The following is a 21,937-nucleotide window of genomic DNA, read 5'->3' as shown; positions in this document are numbered from 1 at the left end:
GCGGTTTTCGAGTGTTCCGCAAGATGAGCAAAGATTTTTTAATAAATTTTGACTTGGAAACCGAGCAAGTCCTGGTTTACGAGAGCCAAGTATCATCAAAAATCATATGGCACACATGCGCTCCTTGTTTTTCTTGTTGTTACGTGCGCTCGGCTTCAAAACAAGAAGCGCATGCGTGTGCTTCTTGTTTTGACGCCGAGCGAACGTCATCACAACTGAACCAATGGTTATTCACTATCTCACGCTGCGGAATTGTGGGTAATCGTCTCCCCATGCTCGGTCTCAGCCGGCATGCCTCAATCATATAGTCAAAATTTAGCAGAAAAGCACCATCTTAATAAGTGTGTAGCAGTGCGAGCGATGAATCTGTTTAACGACAATGCAATGTCCACATTTTTGCGAAATCGAAAAGGAGGCAAAAGAGGCTGTCATTGGATGGGTTCCTTGTTAAAGTCGCACAAACAGAAAAAGATTCCAGTGAGCCAACAGATAGCAGTGATTCCGTTAATTATAGTGAAAGTCGTCCTACAAAATAACCCTCCATACGAGTGCTTTGGATTACAAGCATGTTTCCGGAAGAAATTATGCTCGTAAACCAAGGTACCACTGTATATATATATAGATACACACACACACACATCGCAGAGAACTGTGATGCGTCAGGGAAAAATCTGCGATATAACGGGAGTGAGATAGCTGAACCGCGATATAGCAGGGGATCACTGTACTTGCATTGTCTCGTTTAGTGGGATTTTTTACTAAATACTTCCACTTCTCGAAATTTCGTTTTTACAAAGACAGCAAATCAATGTGCTATCAGTTGCTGTTTCAAACATAAAATGCTTCCTGATCATAACTCTTATCCAATGGTCTTATGCTCCTCATACTGTGAAAGGGTATGTGCATGACGTCACAGCAGCGCTCACACCCACTGAGTACCAAAAGAACGGTTTAACATGAGATAGGAGCTATCTTTTTACAGACTGCTGAAAACTAAACAAGTAAGTATCAGACATAGATCAGTCACATATAGTCAATACCCGATCTGTCTAATAGGTCTGGATCATGCTGAATATCGGGTTGGTGCATCTATAGTCACGATAATATATAAGAGAAGCGCAGCTTCAGCCATGAGACACTCTCACTTAGATACGCTACCAAACCCTACCTGGCCCTGCCCACCTCCCTCTGTGTCAACAGGAAGCCCAGGTAATCAAATTCCATAACACTTAACCAGTGCTTAATCAATGGCTCGTAAACTAACATTAATCCATCCTGAGTTTGGGGAGGGGGGGAAGTGAAGGCCCAGAAGGAGGCCCAATTGAAGTCATTTTGTCATGAGTCTGGGAAATATGTCTCGTGGGCCTATTCTGTGCTGGTGCTTAAAACTTAACCTTCAACACAGATGACTACACAAGGACCGCCATTAACAGGGGGACCAAAGCAATGAGTCAAAAGCCAGCCCAACATGCACCGGTGCACAGCAGAATCCTCATCCACACGCCTCTCTCTTCTCCCTCGATGATGATTCTATCCTCCAGGGTGAGCCTGGCTCACAGCCGGCTGGCACTGATGGCTGCTCAGGTCGCTTGGGCATATTTAACACCACCGCTATGGGGTTCCGGTGATCAGTCTCACTCCAGCACACTTCAACAGGCCACCGGACTTCCAGGGGTACCCTTCGCAGATACGGAGGTGCAGAAGGTCCCAGCGTTTATAATGTGACGTACTGTGCCTGGTACGTTTTGTTTTTGTGACACACCCTGCAAAATTTATTAAGGCAAGTAAGATGCCTGTCTTCTCATCAAATCACGTGGACTGACGTGTCACCTTTTCCGGGAACCGACAATCTTTTGGCTAAAACTCTGACTCATGGCTCAGGTACGCCCCAGCTTCGCACTGCTAAATCCGCCGGGACACGTCACATTGTGACAGGAAGCATCTCCGAAGCACACAATGGATGTAAATGAGTTAATTCCCTCAAGAGCATCCAAGACAAGATCCATTTCAGCATTTCAGGACTCATCATGGAACAGTATTCTGCCAGGTGAGATTAAACCAGACCATGCAGGTGCTTGGTACAATGAGTGTGCAGCTCCATTCCTCCCTCAATGTGAGCCTCACATTAAATGTGCCATTTGAGTGTTCCCAAACAGTGCGCCTCATAGTGGCTGTCTGGGGGAACTAGGAAGGGGTCATTGAGAGAGGACCTATTACCTAACAACAGAAAGCTAGAGGTCTCACTGATGACCTCAAGAACCACAAGGCAGATTGTTAAATACTTCACTTGGTGCCATGGTTACTTTGCACCAAGCACTGGAAAACAATGCCAAAATAATTTAGAAACTGATGAAAGAGGGGCAGTTAAACAGAAAATTATTGTTTTATAAATTTAAAAAAAACAGGATTACTAGACAAAATATCCTTTCTGCTTGTGTGGCAAACATCTCTGTGCCCTTAAGTTCAAGAGCACAAGGTTGGAAACTGAACCTCAGCCAGATTCCTTAAAAAAAAAAATTAGACTGACCTCTGTTGAATATGGTCGAAAGACGAGAGAAGAAAGTGGTGGTGGAAGTATCCAAATTTGTGTGAAGCAACAGAGATGGCTGACTTTTTCTGTTCTACTCGTGGGTGCAGAAAAGTATGGATTGCAGAGTATAGAGGCAGAGTATGGCAGCAGAGTATGATAAGGGAGTAGGGGTCATACTCCATTACAATTACGACAGCTGATGTTGTACTCACATCTGAGGCAGGACCCTTATCTGCTCCAGGACAGGAGAAGGTGACAAATTCATGGCAGCGCTTGTGCACCACGAAGCAGCAGACTGTAAAGACAGGAGAGGAGAAGAGTAACTGTCAGTTAACGAAGGCAGATGGGAACAATGGGCCGTGTGTGTCGGGAGGGGGGCTATCAGCGAAAACAGCAAGAGGAACAGGTCAGAATCAAAATGGCAATTCTTCAAGCCAACCGGGACAAAACAAATCAGGGGAGCCATTTACAGAGAAGAGATTAGAAGTTTATGTTCAACAGCCATTTTGGTAGGGACAAAGCAGAGTCCAAAATAACCTAAAAAGTAGAGGCTGAGATTTCTAAATGGCACCACACACACACACACACACACACACACACACACACAATCCCTGTAAATATAACTACTATTGCGATTATTTAACAGGCAAAAACAAAAAACAGATGCAAGATACGCTGTAGTGGAATCAGTCACAGGGACGTATTTGGCATTCGTACAATGTACACGATTAAATGCCTTTCGTGAATCCATCGTGCATGCAAAAAAAATGAGCAGCATGGCGCTTTCGTCACTCTCCTCGTTCTTCCCCTACAAGCACGCGATGGCAAGCAGGTGTGTGGAGCGTGATGACTAATCTCCAGGCGATGGCATGACGTGATTCCTCTGTGCCGTACGAACTGGCAGAGGGCGGTGCGTGGCTCTGCAGGCAAGTAATATCACCACTGGGCCTTTGATAACCCCCATGAGGCTTAAAAATAGCCAACCCTGCGCTCGGACCACAAGCTTCTCTTTAACCGGCTTGAGAGTCTCTCATAAGGTAGGCTTATGCTTGACAGAAGGTAGACGGCACATATAAGGTGACGGTCCAAATAAAGAGCGAAAGCATCATTTGCGTGGAAGCATACCACATTAAAAGTGAATGAGAACGCAGTTGTCTGTCAGTATTTGAAAAGCAGAACTTGAATATCACCACGGAACGAATGCAAAGCAAATACATCATAAAAGAAGACATTCAGGTTTGACAGACTCACTCAATAATGCGAGATTAGATGTGCCATAAATATGTCCCATTTAACATCTCCAAGCCTGTCTTTGCCATAACTAACTTATTTATTATTTTGCTTATTGTATTATCAAAATAAATTGCTGATAAAACTAAACCTTACCCCGTCGCTTAGCCACATCATTTTACATAATAGGATACATAATAGCCACTTCACATTATTTTTTGTTACCGTGTTGCATGTTTTGGACAGGGCTGAACGAGACTAGAACAAGATCACATTGCAATATTTAGTAGTTGAAAATTAACTATATAGTCAAATGTAGAAGTTGTCTTTAACTTATCTACCAACGGAGTAACTTGGGGTTGCCCACCGATTTCCTTATACAGTAAAACCTTGGATTGCGAGTCTCAGTCGGCGTGCCTCACATGTATAGTCAAAATTTAGTAGAAAAGCATCACCCGAATAAGGGCGTAGCAGTGCCAGCAATGAATCTGTTTAACGACAATGCAATGCCCACATTTCCGCGAAATCAAAAAGGAAACAAACGCAGCTGTCATTGGATAGGTTCCTTGTTAAAGTTACACAAAACTACAGACAACAGACAGCAGTGATTCCATTAGTTAAAGTGAAAGTCAACAAACTGTCTACAAAATAACCCTCCTCTTCTCCTCTCTCTCGTCTCCCTCACACCATCCACGATTCTTTTCAAAGGTAAAGTGTATGTTAATTAGTTTTACATATTTTTACTTTATATTTTGTATTAATCATTTTTATATGAATATTTTAGGGTTGTGGAACGAATCATCTGAGTTTCCATTATTTCTTATGGGAAAATTCGCTTTGATATACGAGTGCTTTGGATTACAAGCACGTTTCCGGAACGAATTATGCTCGCAAACTGTATTGTCCAAAAACAATAAACTTAAGTGAATTGGAGTGCCTGAACTGACCATATATGTGACTGAGTGTGTGCACACTGCGACATGTGATTGGTTGCTGCCTTGCGTGAATTCCAATCTATTATATTATATTATATTATATTATATTATATTATATTATATATTAACAATTACTGAACCGTCAGATTTATCAATACATTTCTCTATTATTAATATAATCGATAGTGACAATCCTAATGGAATGCTGTCTTACCATACATGCAGTAGGCATCTTTCTCCCCTTTACCTAAGTGCTATTTACAGAAACAACCATGCAACAAGTGGGAAGCCATACGACCAAAGAAATTATACATATACATAAATACACACAATCATAGACCACTAAATGGGGACCTTCCATTCATTTCTATGGGAAAATCCCTAATCCCAATCACGACACCCTTAATCCCTACCGAAAAAAACAGACAAGTACCCAACAGACAAGTACCCAACAGACAAGTACCCAACAGACAAGTACCCAAGCGCTTTAGGGGTTTTCATGCGGAGACTAACTTGCAGAGGCTGTTCCTGCCTTGCTCCAGTTGTACACACAGTTGTATGATCATCTCAAATAAGCCGACACGTTGGATGTGTTTCCAGCAACATAGCTGACAGACAGTCTTGGTCTTATCAGCTTCTCTCTCCAGTGTTGATGTGTTTTATTGGGAAACCAAAATGTTCCCAAATTGCCAATAATGACTGACTGTAACTAGCTTTAGCCATAACCAACTCACAGCAACAATTACAAGTGTCACGTAGGACCGGGACATGGTGAAAGCAGTCTGAGCCGATGGATCTCGCTTGCAGGGTGTCAACTAGAGTTGGCAGCATGACGGTAAAGAGTCCCAGCATGGGGGGGGGGGGCTGGCATGGGTGGGGAAACCTCGGCTTGCTGCAGGTCGCCCCAACAATACTGGCAGTCAGACGGAGCCCTTCACCAGGATACGGCTTCCCACCGCGTGGCTGGCATTTGCCAGGAACGAGACGGTGAATTCAGATAACCGTGGTGGCATGTCCAGTCTCCGGGTATGATGGGAAACGTGGCAGAACGCTCCTGCTTTCCAGGTGTCATGTGACCTGCTGTCCGCAGGCCTGTCGCGATAATTACGTTATCAACGTGTACGATATCTGTACATTACCTCGGTAATTTTTTTCTGACATCGATATTGGCAAAGTCTGTTTACGTTTGTTTACATTAGGATGAATGCCGGGATGCTTCTGCCCTCTCGTCTCAGACGTGTGTATGTCACAGTGTCAGATCATCCACATTCCCGAACGTTCTTACTTCTAGTGCCAACGTGCCAGGCAACCCTGTACTTTGACATCAGGCCTGCAGTAGCACTGTAGAACAAAGTTGCTCTTAAAAGTTCCATTTATGAAGTCTGGTATAGATGTTAAGACAAACTGTGTACTACAGTATGTACTTACAGGATGCAAGGCAGGGTTGTAATCATTAATGAAAATGTTTCCATAAACTGAAATAAAATGATACAAAATAAAAAAACGACAAATCAATGACAAGTATAAATACTGCTCCTGAAACCAACTGAAACAAAATTAAATGTCAAATACATCCCGTTACTGTTTTTGAATAACATTCTAAACTAATGATTTGTTTATCTTTGTGCCTCTCGTACAATGCACTTGATCCATAGGTAACGGCTCTACATCACATTTTGTAGTAGCCAGCCAAGTCTCTCTCTAGAAATAAGATTACTGAGACCCTAAGTAAAATATATAACAACTAAACAGATGTGCGTCTTTAAAATAAGAACTAATAAAACCACACCTACAAATAAACTAGATTTCAAATGAAAATAAAGAAAATATAAAACCTAAATTAAAAAATCAAAACAATAATAGCACTGATACAAAAACATACATGGTTAAATGACATTGTAGTACATTTTATTTTGCAGCCATCTGGGAGATTTTATAATACTGTAGGAAGCAATCGTATAAAAGCTGATATTTCCGGACTTTCTCAATCAACCATTCTTCAAATCCACTAGCAATTTTTGTTTTCATTCTGACCATAGAGGGTAGAAAAGGCATTTATAAACAACCTTTGGTCCAACAATTTTCTGATTTCCTGCTACCCCTCCCCTGGCCAATGAACGATCAAGGTTCATTTGCATCACTGAGCAGAGCCTCCACGAAACTGGTTTGCCAATATATTGCCTGCTAAGGAATGAATGACTCCTTGTACCCCCATGCCAAATATTTAATATTTAGTGCAATTTTTGTTAACAGAGCATGAGAGTTCATTTTTGCCTATTGTTGGGCTATGTATTTTTGTGTATGTTTTATTTAGGATGAAAGTCTATAATCTTAAAAATTAAAAGTTCCATGCTCTTTCAAAGGGTGCACTTCCATAACTAAGCCATTATTATATCAGTGGGATAATATGGTCTTAAAATGACTATAATATTGTTTACCAGCAATTTTCTCTGGGGCAATATATCGTCCAACAAAAGTAGTTAACGTGACAGGACTAGCTGTCCCTGACCAAAACAATGAATGGGGATAGACTGGTAACTATTATATGGCCAGCTAATCTCATATGCTAACATTAAATATCTACTATCCATCCATCCATTTTCTGTAACCACTTGTCTTATACAGGGTCCTGGGGAGTCCGGAGCCTATCCTGGAGGCTACGAGCACAAGACAGGGAACAACCCAGGATGGGGCGTCAACCCATTACAGGATGGGGCGTCAACCCATTACAGGGCACAATCACACACCATCCACACCTATGGGCAATATGGTAACTCCAAGCGACCTTAGCGTGTTCTTGGGCTAGGGGGCGGACAGAGTACCTGGAGAAAACCCTATTCCCATTCTTGTGGGAATAGCAAGGTTCTGTTATTGACAGAATATCTAAAGTATACAACATTTAGAACCACTTCATCAGACGCTGTGCTTTCAACCAGCTGCTTCCTAATGGAAACTCCACACACGGAGACATGGTGGAGACTCAATCCCTGGTCCCAGAGGTGAGAGGCAACAGTGCTGACCACTACGCCACCATGCCAGCCTAAAATATCTAATGCATGCAAAATGCACAACGCTACCCAGACATACAGTATGTATTACCTAAACCATGGTTTCTCAACCTTTCCAACCACAGGCCCCTCTATTAATCATCTATCATGTCTGCAGCCTGGGGGAAGGTGCCCCTCACTAGATTTTTTTTCCCCTATTGTGATAATTATATTTCATTCCAGTCATTGTTTCTTTACTTTGAGGCTCCATTTTTGCTTAAAATTCCTTTAGAATTTCCCTTAAACATATTCAGGACATGAAAAAAGACAACAAATTGAATGGACTGCAAACTGCAATCTAATTTTAATTAAATTTATTTTAAGATTTATTTATCGTACGGTGAAACACTAGAAAACACTGACAGTACAGTTTATTTTTTTCCTCTTACTGCCTCATTGTTCATTCCAGGAGATGGGCTTGACATTGCTGGTAGAGTTGTCACCCATCCCATAGTGAAAAATAAAATTCTGTATCCCATTTTTACCAGGACAAGATGCGGCTTGTCCTGTATTTCTACAGACTTGAAGTGGAAACCCTAATTGCTGGTGTCTGTGACTGCAGGTATTCGCGTTCTGTACGCTCACTGGATGGCAGTGCTTCACGTGGTGAAACAAGTCAGACTCTACACTGCAAAAAGTACCGTCGCAACACTGATGTCTTTTCACTGTGTTTATCCACAGTATCTTCTTTTTAAAAGATGTTGTGGCTGCTGAGCTGTCGCTTTCTTCATCGACACTTGAAGTTTCCTCAGAGGAAGTGCTTATCTCTTCCATGATATTACCAAAATAGCAGCATGTGGCGTGCTGCGCTAATTTAATCTTGCTGTGCATTTGTTGGGCATAGGGTGTCAGTTATTAGAAGACTCCCATATGACTGGTTGGAATTGCATTTGTTTCTGTAATGTGATACGCTAATGCATGCTAGTATTCTTCATCAACAGTTTATTGAAGTTTCTCATTTTCTGATTAAAACTTTATATGATGATATATCATTTATATCACCCAGCCCTATCCCCTTGGTAAATTTCGATTGGGTTTGCATCCATGCGCCGGCCCATTACGGAACGAAACATGTTCTATGACCCGCTCCTGGGATGTGGACCAGTGGTTGAGAACTGAACCAAACTATAAAAGCAGCTCAAAAAGTGCCCGTGTCCTGGACTCATATCCACATGAAAAGTGCTGGATTTCTCAGTTAAAATAGCTGTAGAAAAATATTAGAAAGCAGCTGCTTGAAAGCACAGCGTCTGTTGGAGTATGTTGTATACTTGAGATATTCTGTCAATAACAGGACCTTGCTGGTCCCACAAGAAAAGATTTTACCAATGGATTTCTGTCACTCATGGATTGGTATTTAACGGACTGTGGTATACAATGTCAAACAGTCCTTGTGAAAGCGACCTCAACTGAAATGGGTCCAGGAACGGCGTAAAAGCCAGGACCATCACAATATATTGAGACCGGAAAAACAAAAGGAAGGGTTACTTTAACAGGAAAATAAAAAGCAAGAACCTGATACAGAACCCAACAGAGGAAAAGCGAAAAATTTAAATGAATCACTCATCTTGCTGCATCAGTGTATGATAAGAACCGAACAAAGAAATGTGAATTAAATACAATGAAATAGAATGAATTTTGAATATCTTACCAGTGCAAAAATGTATGTGATCTATTCAATTAGTAATAAGCTGATTTGTCAAATATACAAATGCACAAATAAGAAGTAAAGATTGCACAATATTTTTCTGTTCTGATTCCAATACCAATATTACAATTGTAAATATCTGCCGATATCAATACCAATCCCATATTTTTTCCTTTTATCAACTACTAAGTATTAAACAAGATATTTGTATGAATACATTTCAATTAGCATTGTAAACTATCTGCATTTAGTGCTGTAGTGGAATTGTTTGAGTATGCTAAGAATAGTAAAATATAATGGCCATGTTGTTCAAACAAAAGCTATACCACTATGCTACAGGAAAAAATCCCAACATGATTTACACCAACAAATGTTATGCATTACTAATAACGAATGACTTGCTGTAATCCAAATCATTTTCAGTATTGTTTTTGGCTTACGTGTCAGCGAGTTTCTGAGATCTTTCGACAAGCTCCAGAAATATTCCCGTTTAATTGTTCTTGGCCAATTCATGAATAACCAAAAGAGCAATTGTCAAATGGCTGAATGTAAAGGGGTTACTGTATTTCCACAGAGCTGACATGGCCACTCCGATGCACATGCATTGTGAACAACTAGCCATCACATGTCACTACTGTTTACAGTATGTCGAAGGCATTTTCAAATTTTTTCAGACTAGACCTATGTCTGACGGAAAATTGGACTGGTTACTTTCTCTCACCCCATTACCAATCCAGCATTTTTTGCTGGTATCAACCTGATACCGATAGTGGGTTTTGGATCAATGTCATCTCTAATGAAAAGGTAATTCCATGATACGGCCCTAGTATTATGTTGAGCAAGTTGTTTATTATGTTCATGATGGACACAGAAGGCATGTTAAGAACATCTGAAAAACATTTACATCTAACACAAGGTCTCAGCTAATACCTGTACGACCGGCACTCTGAGCCTTCACTGTGGTTCACTTCATTCAAATTTAGTCCAGCAGCAAATGATTATTACCACACACAAGCATGATATACACAAAGTACAAGGGCAAAGAGTATTTAAAAGGCTTGATGGCTACCTAGGAAACATTTCAACCAGCAACAATTACATTTGGGGGGCTGTATTGAAAAGCACAACCCTGTAAATGGAAAGCTAATCTATGGCCACTGATGATCTGGGGTAAGTTTCCCAAAAGCTCCCGATAACAACATATATAGTTGGAACCATTCAGTTGAATGGCTTAAACTATGTAAGCTGCTAACATAGTTAGTAACTATACTTTTGGGAAATGCAGCCCTGATCGACTTGAATTCTGTGAGACGACCAGAAAAGGGCACTCTTAGGGCAGGCCAGCGGCATGCAGGCGCAGGCACTGAAAACAAGGCTGCAGCTTCACTATCGGGAAACAATCTATGCAAAACCACTGCTGGATGTAAAGGTGGGGGCCCTCTTTCCCTAGATGTTAGCAGATAAAGCAGGATGCACGAAGTCCTGAGAGGCCCCACCTCCACCGCAAACAGCTATGCAAATGCTGCCTGACCAAAGCTCCCACAGCACAATGCAGTCTCACATTATGAGCACCCTGTTCTGCTCTCTAAACTGAAGCAGTGTAACACCTTCATTTGGTGACAAAAACCCGTAACTTCATGCTATACACTGAACATCACCTCCGGTTCGCTAAAAATCTAGTCTCCATCTCCAAATCGTATCAGTAATCGCAGACCTCCTACCTGCAAATTTTTGTCTTTTACACACATCTTCTCATTAAATTAGTATGATCCCAGAATCATTAAGGCACATTTTAGATATAAATTGACTCAGACTGAAAATCACTGCAGGATAATAACAGGCCTTGCAGGCCTCTCCTCACATAAGCCTCCTACAACAGCATTTCCTTCGACACACCCTGCCTTCACCACCCACACGATGCCAACCGAGCATCATTAAATCTGCCGGCACCAGCGGAAAAGGCCATGGTCCGACCGGGTAAGTGTAGCTGCAGCAAACCTCAGTATTTTATTTTACAGACCGAAAAACAGAGGAGCCTGTGTTTATTACTATCAATTACATGGCATTCGCATCCCTTTACCTTAAAAAACCCTGCCGATTCCCCTTTTAATCACACCCACGGTTTCCATGGCAGCCATCGCGACACCCCCTTCCCATCAGCTTGGGTTTGTGGAAACTGCATTAAAACGTTTAAGTGCTCAGTGGGCAGTTTGTCTCCCTTAATGTCCCTTCGGTGACTAACTGTCTTCTGTGCAGCCCTTCTGCTACTGAATCAGACGAATATTCGCTGAATATTTAATTCAGCATCGGCCCCAGAATCATACATGTCAGCATTACATTTATCTACACTTGGCACATCACCGGATAACTCCTCGCCTCCCCCCCTCCCCCGCAAACCATACCATAAACGTTATCAGTCCAACATATCCTAATCTGTCCTGGTTACATACACCATCAGAGTTGGCAGTAGGCAGGAACATCACCCACACGCTGATGAATAAGAATGAGTTGAAACACGGGACCTGGGAACGTGCATTCTATGGGGTTAACAACACCCAATTTTCCATAACGGTATGGCACAAAATTCAGCCAATAAAAAAGCGGCATTCTCCTTTCTCCCGACCTGCTGTGCAATGCTGTCAAGCCAAGCATTTCTCGGTATGAATGACAAGGTCTAACCACCAACGCGCTCCCCAGATGTGTGCGCGGGTTGGACCGACGTCACCAAAGCTCAGTCCTACTAAACACTTGGGAAATGGTCTAGGTAAAAAACAGGAAATGCAGGTATAATATGCAGAAACCCATCCTATTCCTTCAGAACAACTCAAAACCCCATGTTTCATTTTTCCTTTTTTTTTTTTTTTTTAAATATGAATACACCAACACATCAGCAGAATCGGGGAAACCACAACATCACCACAACTGGTCATAGTGGAAATTCTGCAGTGGGGCTGATGCATCCAGTAGGGATGACCAGAGGTTGTGACTCTGCCCACACATTACCATCACAGCACCACTGGTCACATGGCTCCCACTGGCACTCCAGGTGACCACCACAGACTCCGGGGCCGAAGTGAAGTACGTCTTCACCCTGGCTGGCCAGAAAGGTTAGGTACATGGGCCAGATCACGTTGCAAACAGCCCCCGCTCACAGCAAACCTCTAACTACCACTTCATTATTAAGTACATCATCAAATATGCATGCGGCAAACTGCTTGCCAGCTGCAGGAGCAGCTGCTGTAGAGCCTTCAGGAGAGGGACTAGGGACGTCCGAATCAAGGGGCTTGAGTCATCAACAAAGAGACAAACTTAAGAGTATAGCTCAGTGTCGCCAAGAGTCATAACAAAGAGTATAAAGCAAACGGAAGAGCATGCCTCATCTAATGATAGATCTGTACATTAAACTAACACCAGAAGATGGGCATTTCAATGATTCATTACGTGGTGTGAGAATCTACTACTAGAGCCAAAAGGTGCTTGGAAAGTTTAAACATATAAAAAGGCTTTTGTAATTTCAGATATGAAAATATTCTAGAGCATTCCATATTCATAAGAGAGGGAATTGCCAGAAAAATTATTTTTGTAGTTATGCACCTTAGTTAGGTCAGTTTGAAATGGATCAATGGAACTACAACTTTAAAGTAGGGCTGTCACTATCGATTATACCAACATCGAGAAATCTGCCGATTAAACTGACGATTCATGGAGTAATCGTTTATAATATAATATAATATAATATAATATAATATAATATAATATAATATAATATAATATAATTAAAGCGCGAGGCAGGAATCAACCAACCACTGCAGGGTACACACTCGGGCACACATACGGTCAGTTTAAGCACACTAGTTCATTTCTTTTCAAAACTGTGTTCAAACACTAGTGTTTTTGAGCAGTGGAAGGAAACTGGAGGATCCTTAGAAAAGCCGCCCCGCAGGGTGAACATACGAACTCCACACACACAATGCGGCGGTGTGCGGCAACACCGCGACCCATCGCGCCATTCTGTCGCCCTGACAGGCTTGCACGATATGTGATGTTAATGTCAACATGGCATTTCATACACATGCAACTGTCACATCTAAAGAACCACGATAGTCTGCGGGATTCAGTCTTCAATAAATTTTGCTAAAACTTTTTTTTTAACTCAGTCGTTGCAAACGTAGTAAGCCTTATTTTATTTTAATGATGGTTCCTTTTCAAAATTATATAGTATATGTAAAAATAAATAAAATCAGTTTAAAGTTCCCCTGCTTTTGCATGAGCTCTGCACTTGCGTTATGTATTACAATGTGTGTACGTACAAGGTTGCCAACTCTCACGTATATGGCGTGACTCGTGCTTTCAGACTTTCACGCTCACGCAAGAAATGTAACCTAAAATGTGTGTTGCTACATTTAAAGTGTTGGGGTAGTCTGCAAACCGTAAAGAACATTTACAAGGTAATAAAACATGTAAATGCGTGTGCAGACTTGTCTCTAATGGAAAATCTCATGCCGGCTAGCTGACTGAAGTTGGCAACCCTCTATTTTGTAAGACGCGGCGAAGTGACGGGGCTGACCTTCGGGTTAGCACTGATTATTTTGTCATACAGGAATCATAGAAAGTAAATTAAGCAAAATAATTTAAGTCAACGTGATGACAAAGACAGGCTAGGTTACTCCTCGCGTTATTCATTTTCCCGAATGTCTTCTTTTAAAAATATACTTGCAGTGTAGTCGTTCTGTGGTGATATTTAAGTTCTGCTTTGCAATACTTACGGACGACTGCATTTTCATTCACTTTTCATGTGAATAAAATTATTTGGAGCCTCATACGCTATGCGCGTCTTTCTCCTGGAACACTGGCGAGCAATCGAGGAATGTCTTAATTGAATGGACTGCATTTATATAGCGCTTTTCTACTCTTACGAGTACTCAAAGCGCTTTACAATTTATGCCTGACATTCACCCATCCATACACACACACAGTCATGCAAGGTGCCAACCTGCACACCGGGAGCAATTTGGGGTTCAGTGTCTTGCTCAAGGAAACTTTGATGGGGTCAGGAGGAACCCGGCTCGAACCTACAACCTTCCAGTTGCCGAATGATAGCACTACTTCCTGCGCCACCATTGATGCTGTTTAGGAATCGAGTACAATAGAGTAATTGTGACAGCTCTATTTTAAAGTCGCACTGTTTTCAGGAAAATATGAGGCCCATCACTGAATCGTAAATCATTGAAGCTCATTACGTGGGGGGGGGGGGTCATAATTACACAAAGGCTAGACCAGGGGTCTCCAACTCCGGTCCTGGAGAGCTACCGTCCAGTAGGTTTTCTATCATACCCGGCTTCTGATGAGCCACACCTGTTCTCAGGTAAATACCAGGAGCAGGTGTGGCTCATCAGAGGCCAAGTGGGACAGAAAACCTACTGGATAGTAGCTCTCCAGGACCGGAGTTGGAGACCCCTGGGCTAGACAGATGCACAGGTAAGGGTAACACCTGCTGGCCATTGAACACCTGCTGGGCCCCACACCCCCAGCCAGATGTACTGCTTCAGCAATGGCACATCTGCTAGGGATGACGCAACCGCCTGACCACCCACCCTGACCGTCAATGTCGAAAGATCACAGGGCACCAGTTTTGCCGAGGAGGGGAGAGGTGTTAATGTCACACTGACAAAGCAGGGAGCACCCCCCACCCCAGAGAACACTGCATCATAAGTGACGTGCCTGAGAAATCAATGATCAATGCACTGCCTGGAACATGAAAGAAAAAAAAAAACGAGTTAAAGGGCTCTGACTACTCAGCATGAACATCAAAGGTCATGCATATATCTCATGGTCTGCTCACCGATCCGAGACTCTTGCAGCAAAGACACGCTCATCCACAACTCAAAATCCTGTTATGTTTTGGAAAGCAAGGAGGTGAAAGGTCATGCAATTTATTCCCTACACAGGTATTTAAAGTGGAAATCAAACGGTCACTGCATTTGGATGCCCTACAGTATCACAGCATATACTTTGACATCTTAAATAAGATGCCTTTGGTTATATCTCACTAAAAGAATTTCAGGCAGGAAAACATTTACACGTGTATATGTCAGGGAGAAAGGGCACCCCTCAATACCCCCACCATGAAAGTCATGGACGTCTACAGGGCCTGACAGTGATTCTCCCCCCGGCCACTAAACCTTAACCAGGCAATGAAAAAAAATGTCAGATTATAATACTTAATAGACAAGGACTTTGGGATATCATTAACTTTCATTATGGAGCAGCCTTTTAATTTTTACTCTGTGCAGTTTTCATTGATTGTCTAGGTCTTATGTCCATGGGTAATTACCATCTATGACATGTAACCTTCACTTAAACACCAAAGTTCAGTAAGTGAAGGATATTTAATCCTGAGTGCTGATTAAAATCGACCACAGACCCTTCTCCCAGTGCGTATGTGACTATGCACTTACGCTGTGCTATAGATTACATGCCCTAAAGTAATATTTATAAATCCTTAAAAGGAGGTATTTTTAGAGTGAAAGCTTGGAAAATTGATTTAAATTGATTTTTGTGCTGATAGTCTTCCACAAGCACATGGGTTAGCAATGAATAAAACAGACGGAAAACAAATATCAATTAGTAAATGTAATAAACATAAGGTGTGCGGGGGGGGGGGGGGGCGATACAACCCAGCTACATGACACTGTAGCACTGCCAGGGGAAAACAACAAGCTCCTTCACGACGGTACGAGTCTTTCTTTTCAAAACATGGGCCGCAGTGTTTGCAAAATAATAATAAGAAGCATGACACGCAAGGAGCATCTGCACGGCATGTGAAATGTGTCGTCTCCGTAATCAAAAGGACAGGTGTCACAACACAGCAGACCGATGACACAAACATCGCTGAATATTAATGGCATGAGGGCTGATGGGGACATCCAGGGGCTTCAGGACTGAACCGGGGATGCGGTCAGAATCCGGCCTTTCTGATCACATGCTACACGGCACCAGCCCAACACGCAAGACATCTGCGTAAGTCCTTTCTCTGAATATGCCATGTGTTGGGTCTGGACAGCCCTTCTAAGCAGGCTGCATCTGAGAAACACGAGCACATGCAATGATTAACTACTTAAATCATATAATGTAATTAAGGAAAAAAACCTAAATTTGAGAATAAGAAACCTTATTTCTTATGATGTCGCTTCTGTGAGTTTCACAGGCATGCACTCGCACCCGGAACCATCCTTTCATCTGCCCTCACGGCCGTGTCACAGCCAGCGCTCCTACCCCTAACTGAAACGGCCTTCCTGTCAATCGCTGTGTGAAGAGCCGTTTGATCACACAACATAATCCACCAGCGTTCCATCAGCTACTGCAGCACGAGGCAAAACTTGACTATCAGACAAGGCAGCGGGAACATCTTTTCAGATGGCTCTTGTACCCATCAGGTCGCATTTAAAGAGCCCACCCAAAGCACCCTACTGCACATACTCACCAGTGGATGACTGTGCGCACACTTCCTTCCTGACAGAGAAAATTACAAGTAGGCTGCACGCCATCAGCGCACCAACTGACACAAATGAGACTCGGCCATGATGGCAGTTCACACAGAACAAGTGAAAGGCTGAGATCAGCTGCTGCACAGAATCAAGACAGCACACTTGTGCACTGAATTAGACAAGCTTTTTAGGTGTCTGTAATTATCGTTAATCATATCATATATCATAATACATGAGAGTGAATCCTGTTGGATATTATATGGTCCCAGTACAACACTAATAATAAAGTAGCTGGTGTGTGCATGTATATACATTTACTTGTTTAGTAGACAATCCAGCATAAAACTGAGAAAGCAGGGCCAGACAGTGCCTGATGCCATTGGGGTTAGGAGCCTTGCTGCATATTTCTTAAATGAAATGACTGTTTCAGTCATAATTATATAAATCACAATCTGTCCTTTACATGTAACACACCACATGTAAACACCACATGTAAAGCTAATGTTTACAATATATAGTAAAAACACAAAGAAATTTGAATAATTTGAATACCATTTATTAAGCGTACTAACATCAGTGCAAAGAAACTGTTTTAAGGGCCTGTTTTAACGGTAATAATTGGACCTTTCTACAAATAAATAACTCATTACATTACAAGGTAACTGACAGGGTCCTTGAAATTCTATTGAAGACCATAGCTGAATATTAAGTCACCCTCTGAGAAACTGAGAAGTTTACAGAGACTGTGGACTTAGGGCCACGAGAAGCTGCTTTTTTTGGGATGCAGTGCTGTCACTTTGCGTGCCATCAGAGAAGCATGACAGAGTGGGCAAATTTAGCAAGATCTTGAGCCTTCCTATGTGAGTTTGGCGCGGTGAAGGGCAAGCCTAGACAGTGGCCACAAAGCCCCCCCACCCCCCCCGGCTTGTGGGAGAATAAAGACAGGGTACTGAGAGGGATCAATACGCAGCTGCTGGCAGAGCACACGGTGCGGCCCAGCGACTCACACACGAGTCAACACAGCACCCACATGACCCGCAGTGAACGCAAAATGCACACAGCCATAGAGGCATGAGAAAAAGGGTGACAGTGATGTGGCATTGAATCTTATGGAAGTAGTCGATTTAGTAGACATGGGGTTTCCATTGCAGTGTCAGCTGCGGTACCAAATGTTGAAGTTAATTGCTTGTACTGTACACGGTGCTTACACTATAGTAAATATTCTCCACAAGTGTTTGGAAAACTATTACACTCCCAGTCAACTAAAGCTACTATCTCAGTTTTGGCTCGAGTTATTTACCACTCCTGAGTTACGACAGTGGCGGTATGAAAACAGGAGAAATATGAACAACTTAACTCAGCCGCGGCCTGTTTTCGAAAGGATACAGGTCATCCAGAAAAGTGAGAGCTGCCTAAACCGGCTTTGAATTGTGTTACGGCCCCGAGTTACGGCCCTGGAGACATCCAGGTGCCTCAGCAGCCGTCCCACCCCACGGGATTGACATACTGCAGCAAAAAGATGCTCCTGTGCGGCCAGATTTTATCGAGAGTGAGCCAAAGTGGGCCAGATGCAAAACCAGGCCACACTGACCCATCAAGGAGAGAAATGTACCTGCCAGAAGAGGCCGTGTTTAACTTGGTGAGTTAAATGGGACACCGAGGCAGTGGGCATGCATATCCCATTGCTATGCTACATTAGCATTATACTACATTAGCACTATGCTATTCGACGCTAAAGCGCATTCATGACTTAACGCTGAATTCACTGCTGACTAATTTAGAGAAATAAAGATGTAGCTGAAGAAATGGCTCAGTGGGCAACAGCATTAGCCGCATACCTGCAAAATTAGACAGGTCTCATGAACCAGGCTCTATGCATGGGGTTAGCATGGCTCATGAGTCTGTTCATGCACTCCAAAAAAACGCAGTTATGTGAAGCAGAGCCTCTGCGTTCACCTAGCTGGTACGAATACGTGCATCAGCGATGCTCTCCGGCTCTGAACCCTGTGGGACAGGCACCAGGCATCAGTGTGACCCTGCATGGTTGGAGGTCCCAACATTTCAATGTTCCCTGGTCGGTTTACATCATACAAAAGAATTCATGAACTGGTAAAATTGCTGGGATGTGCCGTAGAATCGATTTCAGAAGTTTAACAGTTTTAATGTCTTTCAGGTACAAACATAACAGGCCAGGGTTGCCAAATGTCATACTCATGCATTCAAACTCTCACGCTCACACAAAAAATCTTACCATAAATTATTCCATTATAAACCAAAAACTAGCTACATCAAAAGCATTGGGGTAGTTTGAGAACCCTACAGGCAATTTACAAGGTAATAATACTGTTACATACATGTGAATGTGTGTGCAGACTCGTCTTGATTTGAAAATCTCACTCGAACCAGCTGACTAAAGTTGTCAGCGCTGACGCACTAATGTTAAGGGTCGTAAGAAAACGACAGTGTTTAGTTCATTTTTGAAAATTAACCAACCCCTCCACAAACTCTAGCATTCCACGGCCTGGCGGAAGACCAGGGGTTAGGAACCCCCACTAAAGAGTTACTGAAGATAGACTGATGCCTTAATGAATGCATTTCAAGTGGGAGGAATGTAGGCATTGATGGGCAGAAGGCGTGATTTCTCTGACCAAAAAAAGCAAAGAAATTATCTTTTTTTAAAAAAAAAAAAGACACAAAGCATTATAAAATGTAAAATATTTAACAAATAATGGCCAGTAGGCTGGTGAATGTCTCTCATTTTCCTAGCAGTAAAGAAACTGCCAGTGGCTTGTTTAAGAGCCAGATGAATAAACCTTTCTTTGCATTTGAATATTACAGGTAGTACTAGTGACCACAAACACGGTGACCTCTGAAACTGGCATTCTATGGAAACAAGCGAGACCAGAAAACACATTCCTTTCATATTTACTTAATTTTTCAGGCAGTTTTATTTAATCATGCAATGGACACAAGAGCATAACTTTGTGTTGAGCATTGGGGGAGTTGAGAGGTCCACCAATTTAAGGTGGTCCAGGGGGATGTATTGGCTGGTTTTGATTATTATAAACACCACCCCCCCCCCCAAAAAAAAAGGAAAAAAAAATTACTCCCATGAATGGATACCATGCTTTTACTGTTTGTGTAGACGCAATCCATTTAATATGAATTGACACTTAATCTGTGTTTATCAAACCATATGGGGGAAAGGCATTCTGGTGAGGGAAGTGGATAAAATTCTATGCATAAAGCGCCTGCGTATAAACGTGAGTTGCCGTTACATTTGCTGGAATCTGTTTCGTTTTTATAGAGAACAGTGTAGGGAAGGCTTCTCTCTCCGGCTGGAACAGACCAGCTCTTACAGCCTAGCGAGAGAAAAAAAAAGGTGCCTGAAATTAAAGCAGAGTGAAGAAAGGCCTACTTGTATGGCTGGGTTTATGGTTTTGCCCCAGCAGCACAGTGGAATGTAATGGAGACCTTACATGTTTTGGGATGAACCCTCATGATACCAAGAATCTGAAAGCACTACATGGGTTGGCCTGTTTCATGACACCTGTTAGCCCTTCCTGGCATTTTCTCCTGCGTTACAGTGTCCCTGTTTATAGAAAGTACACCCCCCCCAAACGATACAGCTGAAGTTCACGTCACCTTAGACTGTGGAAGAGCCCCACTGTGCCTGGTATTGAAAACAAGCCTCTTGACAAGTGTGTAATAAGATAATTAGCCCGGGATGCCTGCTGGGGTGCCAGAATCTCCAGACAGATGAGGAGAGTGGCTGCAGTATCAAATGAAACGGTAACATGAATAAACATATTTCCTGAAATAGACCAATCAAACAGGTGTGAAATGTTCACAGACAGGAACACCCATCCCACACAGGGAATACAAACCATAAATAAAAATGAAATCATGTGTTTATTTCTTCTACAACCACATTTCAGAGAGACTTTTGTGTAATCTCACACCCTCAAAAAAGTCAGGCAGCCATATTTGTTATTTTGCTAATTCTTGATCTCTGACTGACAGTGTGTGAATTTGTAAAGGACAACAAAACAGTAGACAAGACCTTTGCGCAACAAGAGTGAAACATTCCAGTTCCTTCAAATACATTATAGCTTTGGCTACAGCTCTGACTGATTCTGTCATAATATAGCCACATTTACCATGCAATCATTTACTATGTGCAAATAATCCTAATAACAGGCATTACACATTACAAACTTATTTAGGAGACACTTTTGTGCAAAGTGACTTACAAGTGAGGCAAATAGCACATTCAAACACACAGGGGTCATGGAGTCTACTGGTGCTTCCAATGAACATGTTAGCATCAGAAACATTTGAGCAGGATCTCTCATTGCCAGATTCAACCTCCACATGAAGGAAGTGGACCCTTACACACTCTGCCACAGGGGAAGAAAATGAATCGGTTTTGTCCTAAATAATGCATTAACATGACTACAAGCAATCCATTGCACAGAGAAGCTGCATTTCTGGCCAACCTATTTTAATTATTTTTTTTTTATGATACACAAATATATTTCCACAATAAATATCAGTTGATTCTAAGTTTCATATTTTTGAAAAATGAACCCAATATGGTATGTTACTGCAGCCAACAACAGTTACTGCCGCCTCGAGGCCATCCCCGCCGGCGGTACGACTGCCTCGAGGCCATCCCCGCCGGCAGTATAACTGCCTCGAGGCCATCCCCGCCGGCAGTATAACTGCCTCGAGGCCATCCCCGCCGGCAGTATAACTGCCTCGAGGCCATCCCCGCCGGCGGTACGACTGCCTCGAGGCCATCCCCGCCGGCAGTATAACTGCCTCGAGGCCATCCCCGCCTGCGTTACGACTGCCTCGAGGCTGACACCATCAACAACACTCCTGACTCCAAACTTAACACCATTGACAGGACTTCCAACTGTATCCTGAACATTATCAGCCGTGCATAATGTCTGTGCAACACTGCTCCAAATACACGCCTCCCATTCTTCAGCACCAGTCCTGCGCAGACAGGTCAACCCAGCCAATTACAGCTGGTGCAGAGAGCAAGGAATGCCCCC

At 42.6% G+C, this 21,937-nt stretch overlaps 1 protein-coding gene across 2 annotated transcripts in view; it reads right to left on the bottom strand.

The window, feature by feature from the left end:
- The window catches only part of LOC111845521 (protein kinase C beta type), a 96,067-nt gene that overhangs the window by 58,626 nt on the left and 15,504 nt on the right, over positions 1-21,937 (bottom strand). For both annotated transcript variants that reach the window (XM_023814998.2, XM_023814997.2), the window contains exon 3: positions 2,743-2,825. In XM_023814998.2, the coding sequence (XP_023670766.1) occupies positions 2,743-2,825 (83 nt within the window). The remainder of the gene's footprint in view (positions 1-2,742; positions 2,826-21,937) is intronic.

Source organism: Paramormyrops kingsleyae, chromosome 5 (genome assembly GCF_048594095.1).
Source record: "Paramormyrops kingsleyae isolate MSU_618 chromosome 5, PKINGS_0.4, whole genome shotgun sequence".
Lineage (NCBI taxonomy): Eukaryota > Metazoa > Chordata > Actinopteri > Osteoglossiformes > Mormyridae > Paramormyrops > Paramormyrops kingsleyae.
The sequence above is the reverse complement of the archived record's forward strand: the minus strand, read 5'-3'. Positions and strand labels throughout refer to the sequence as shown.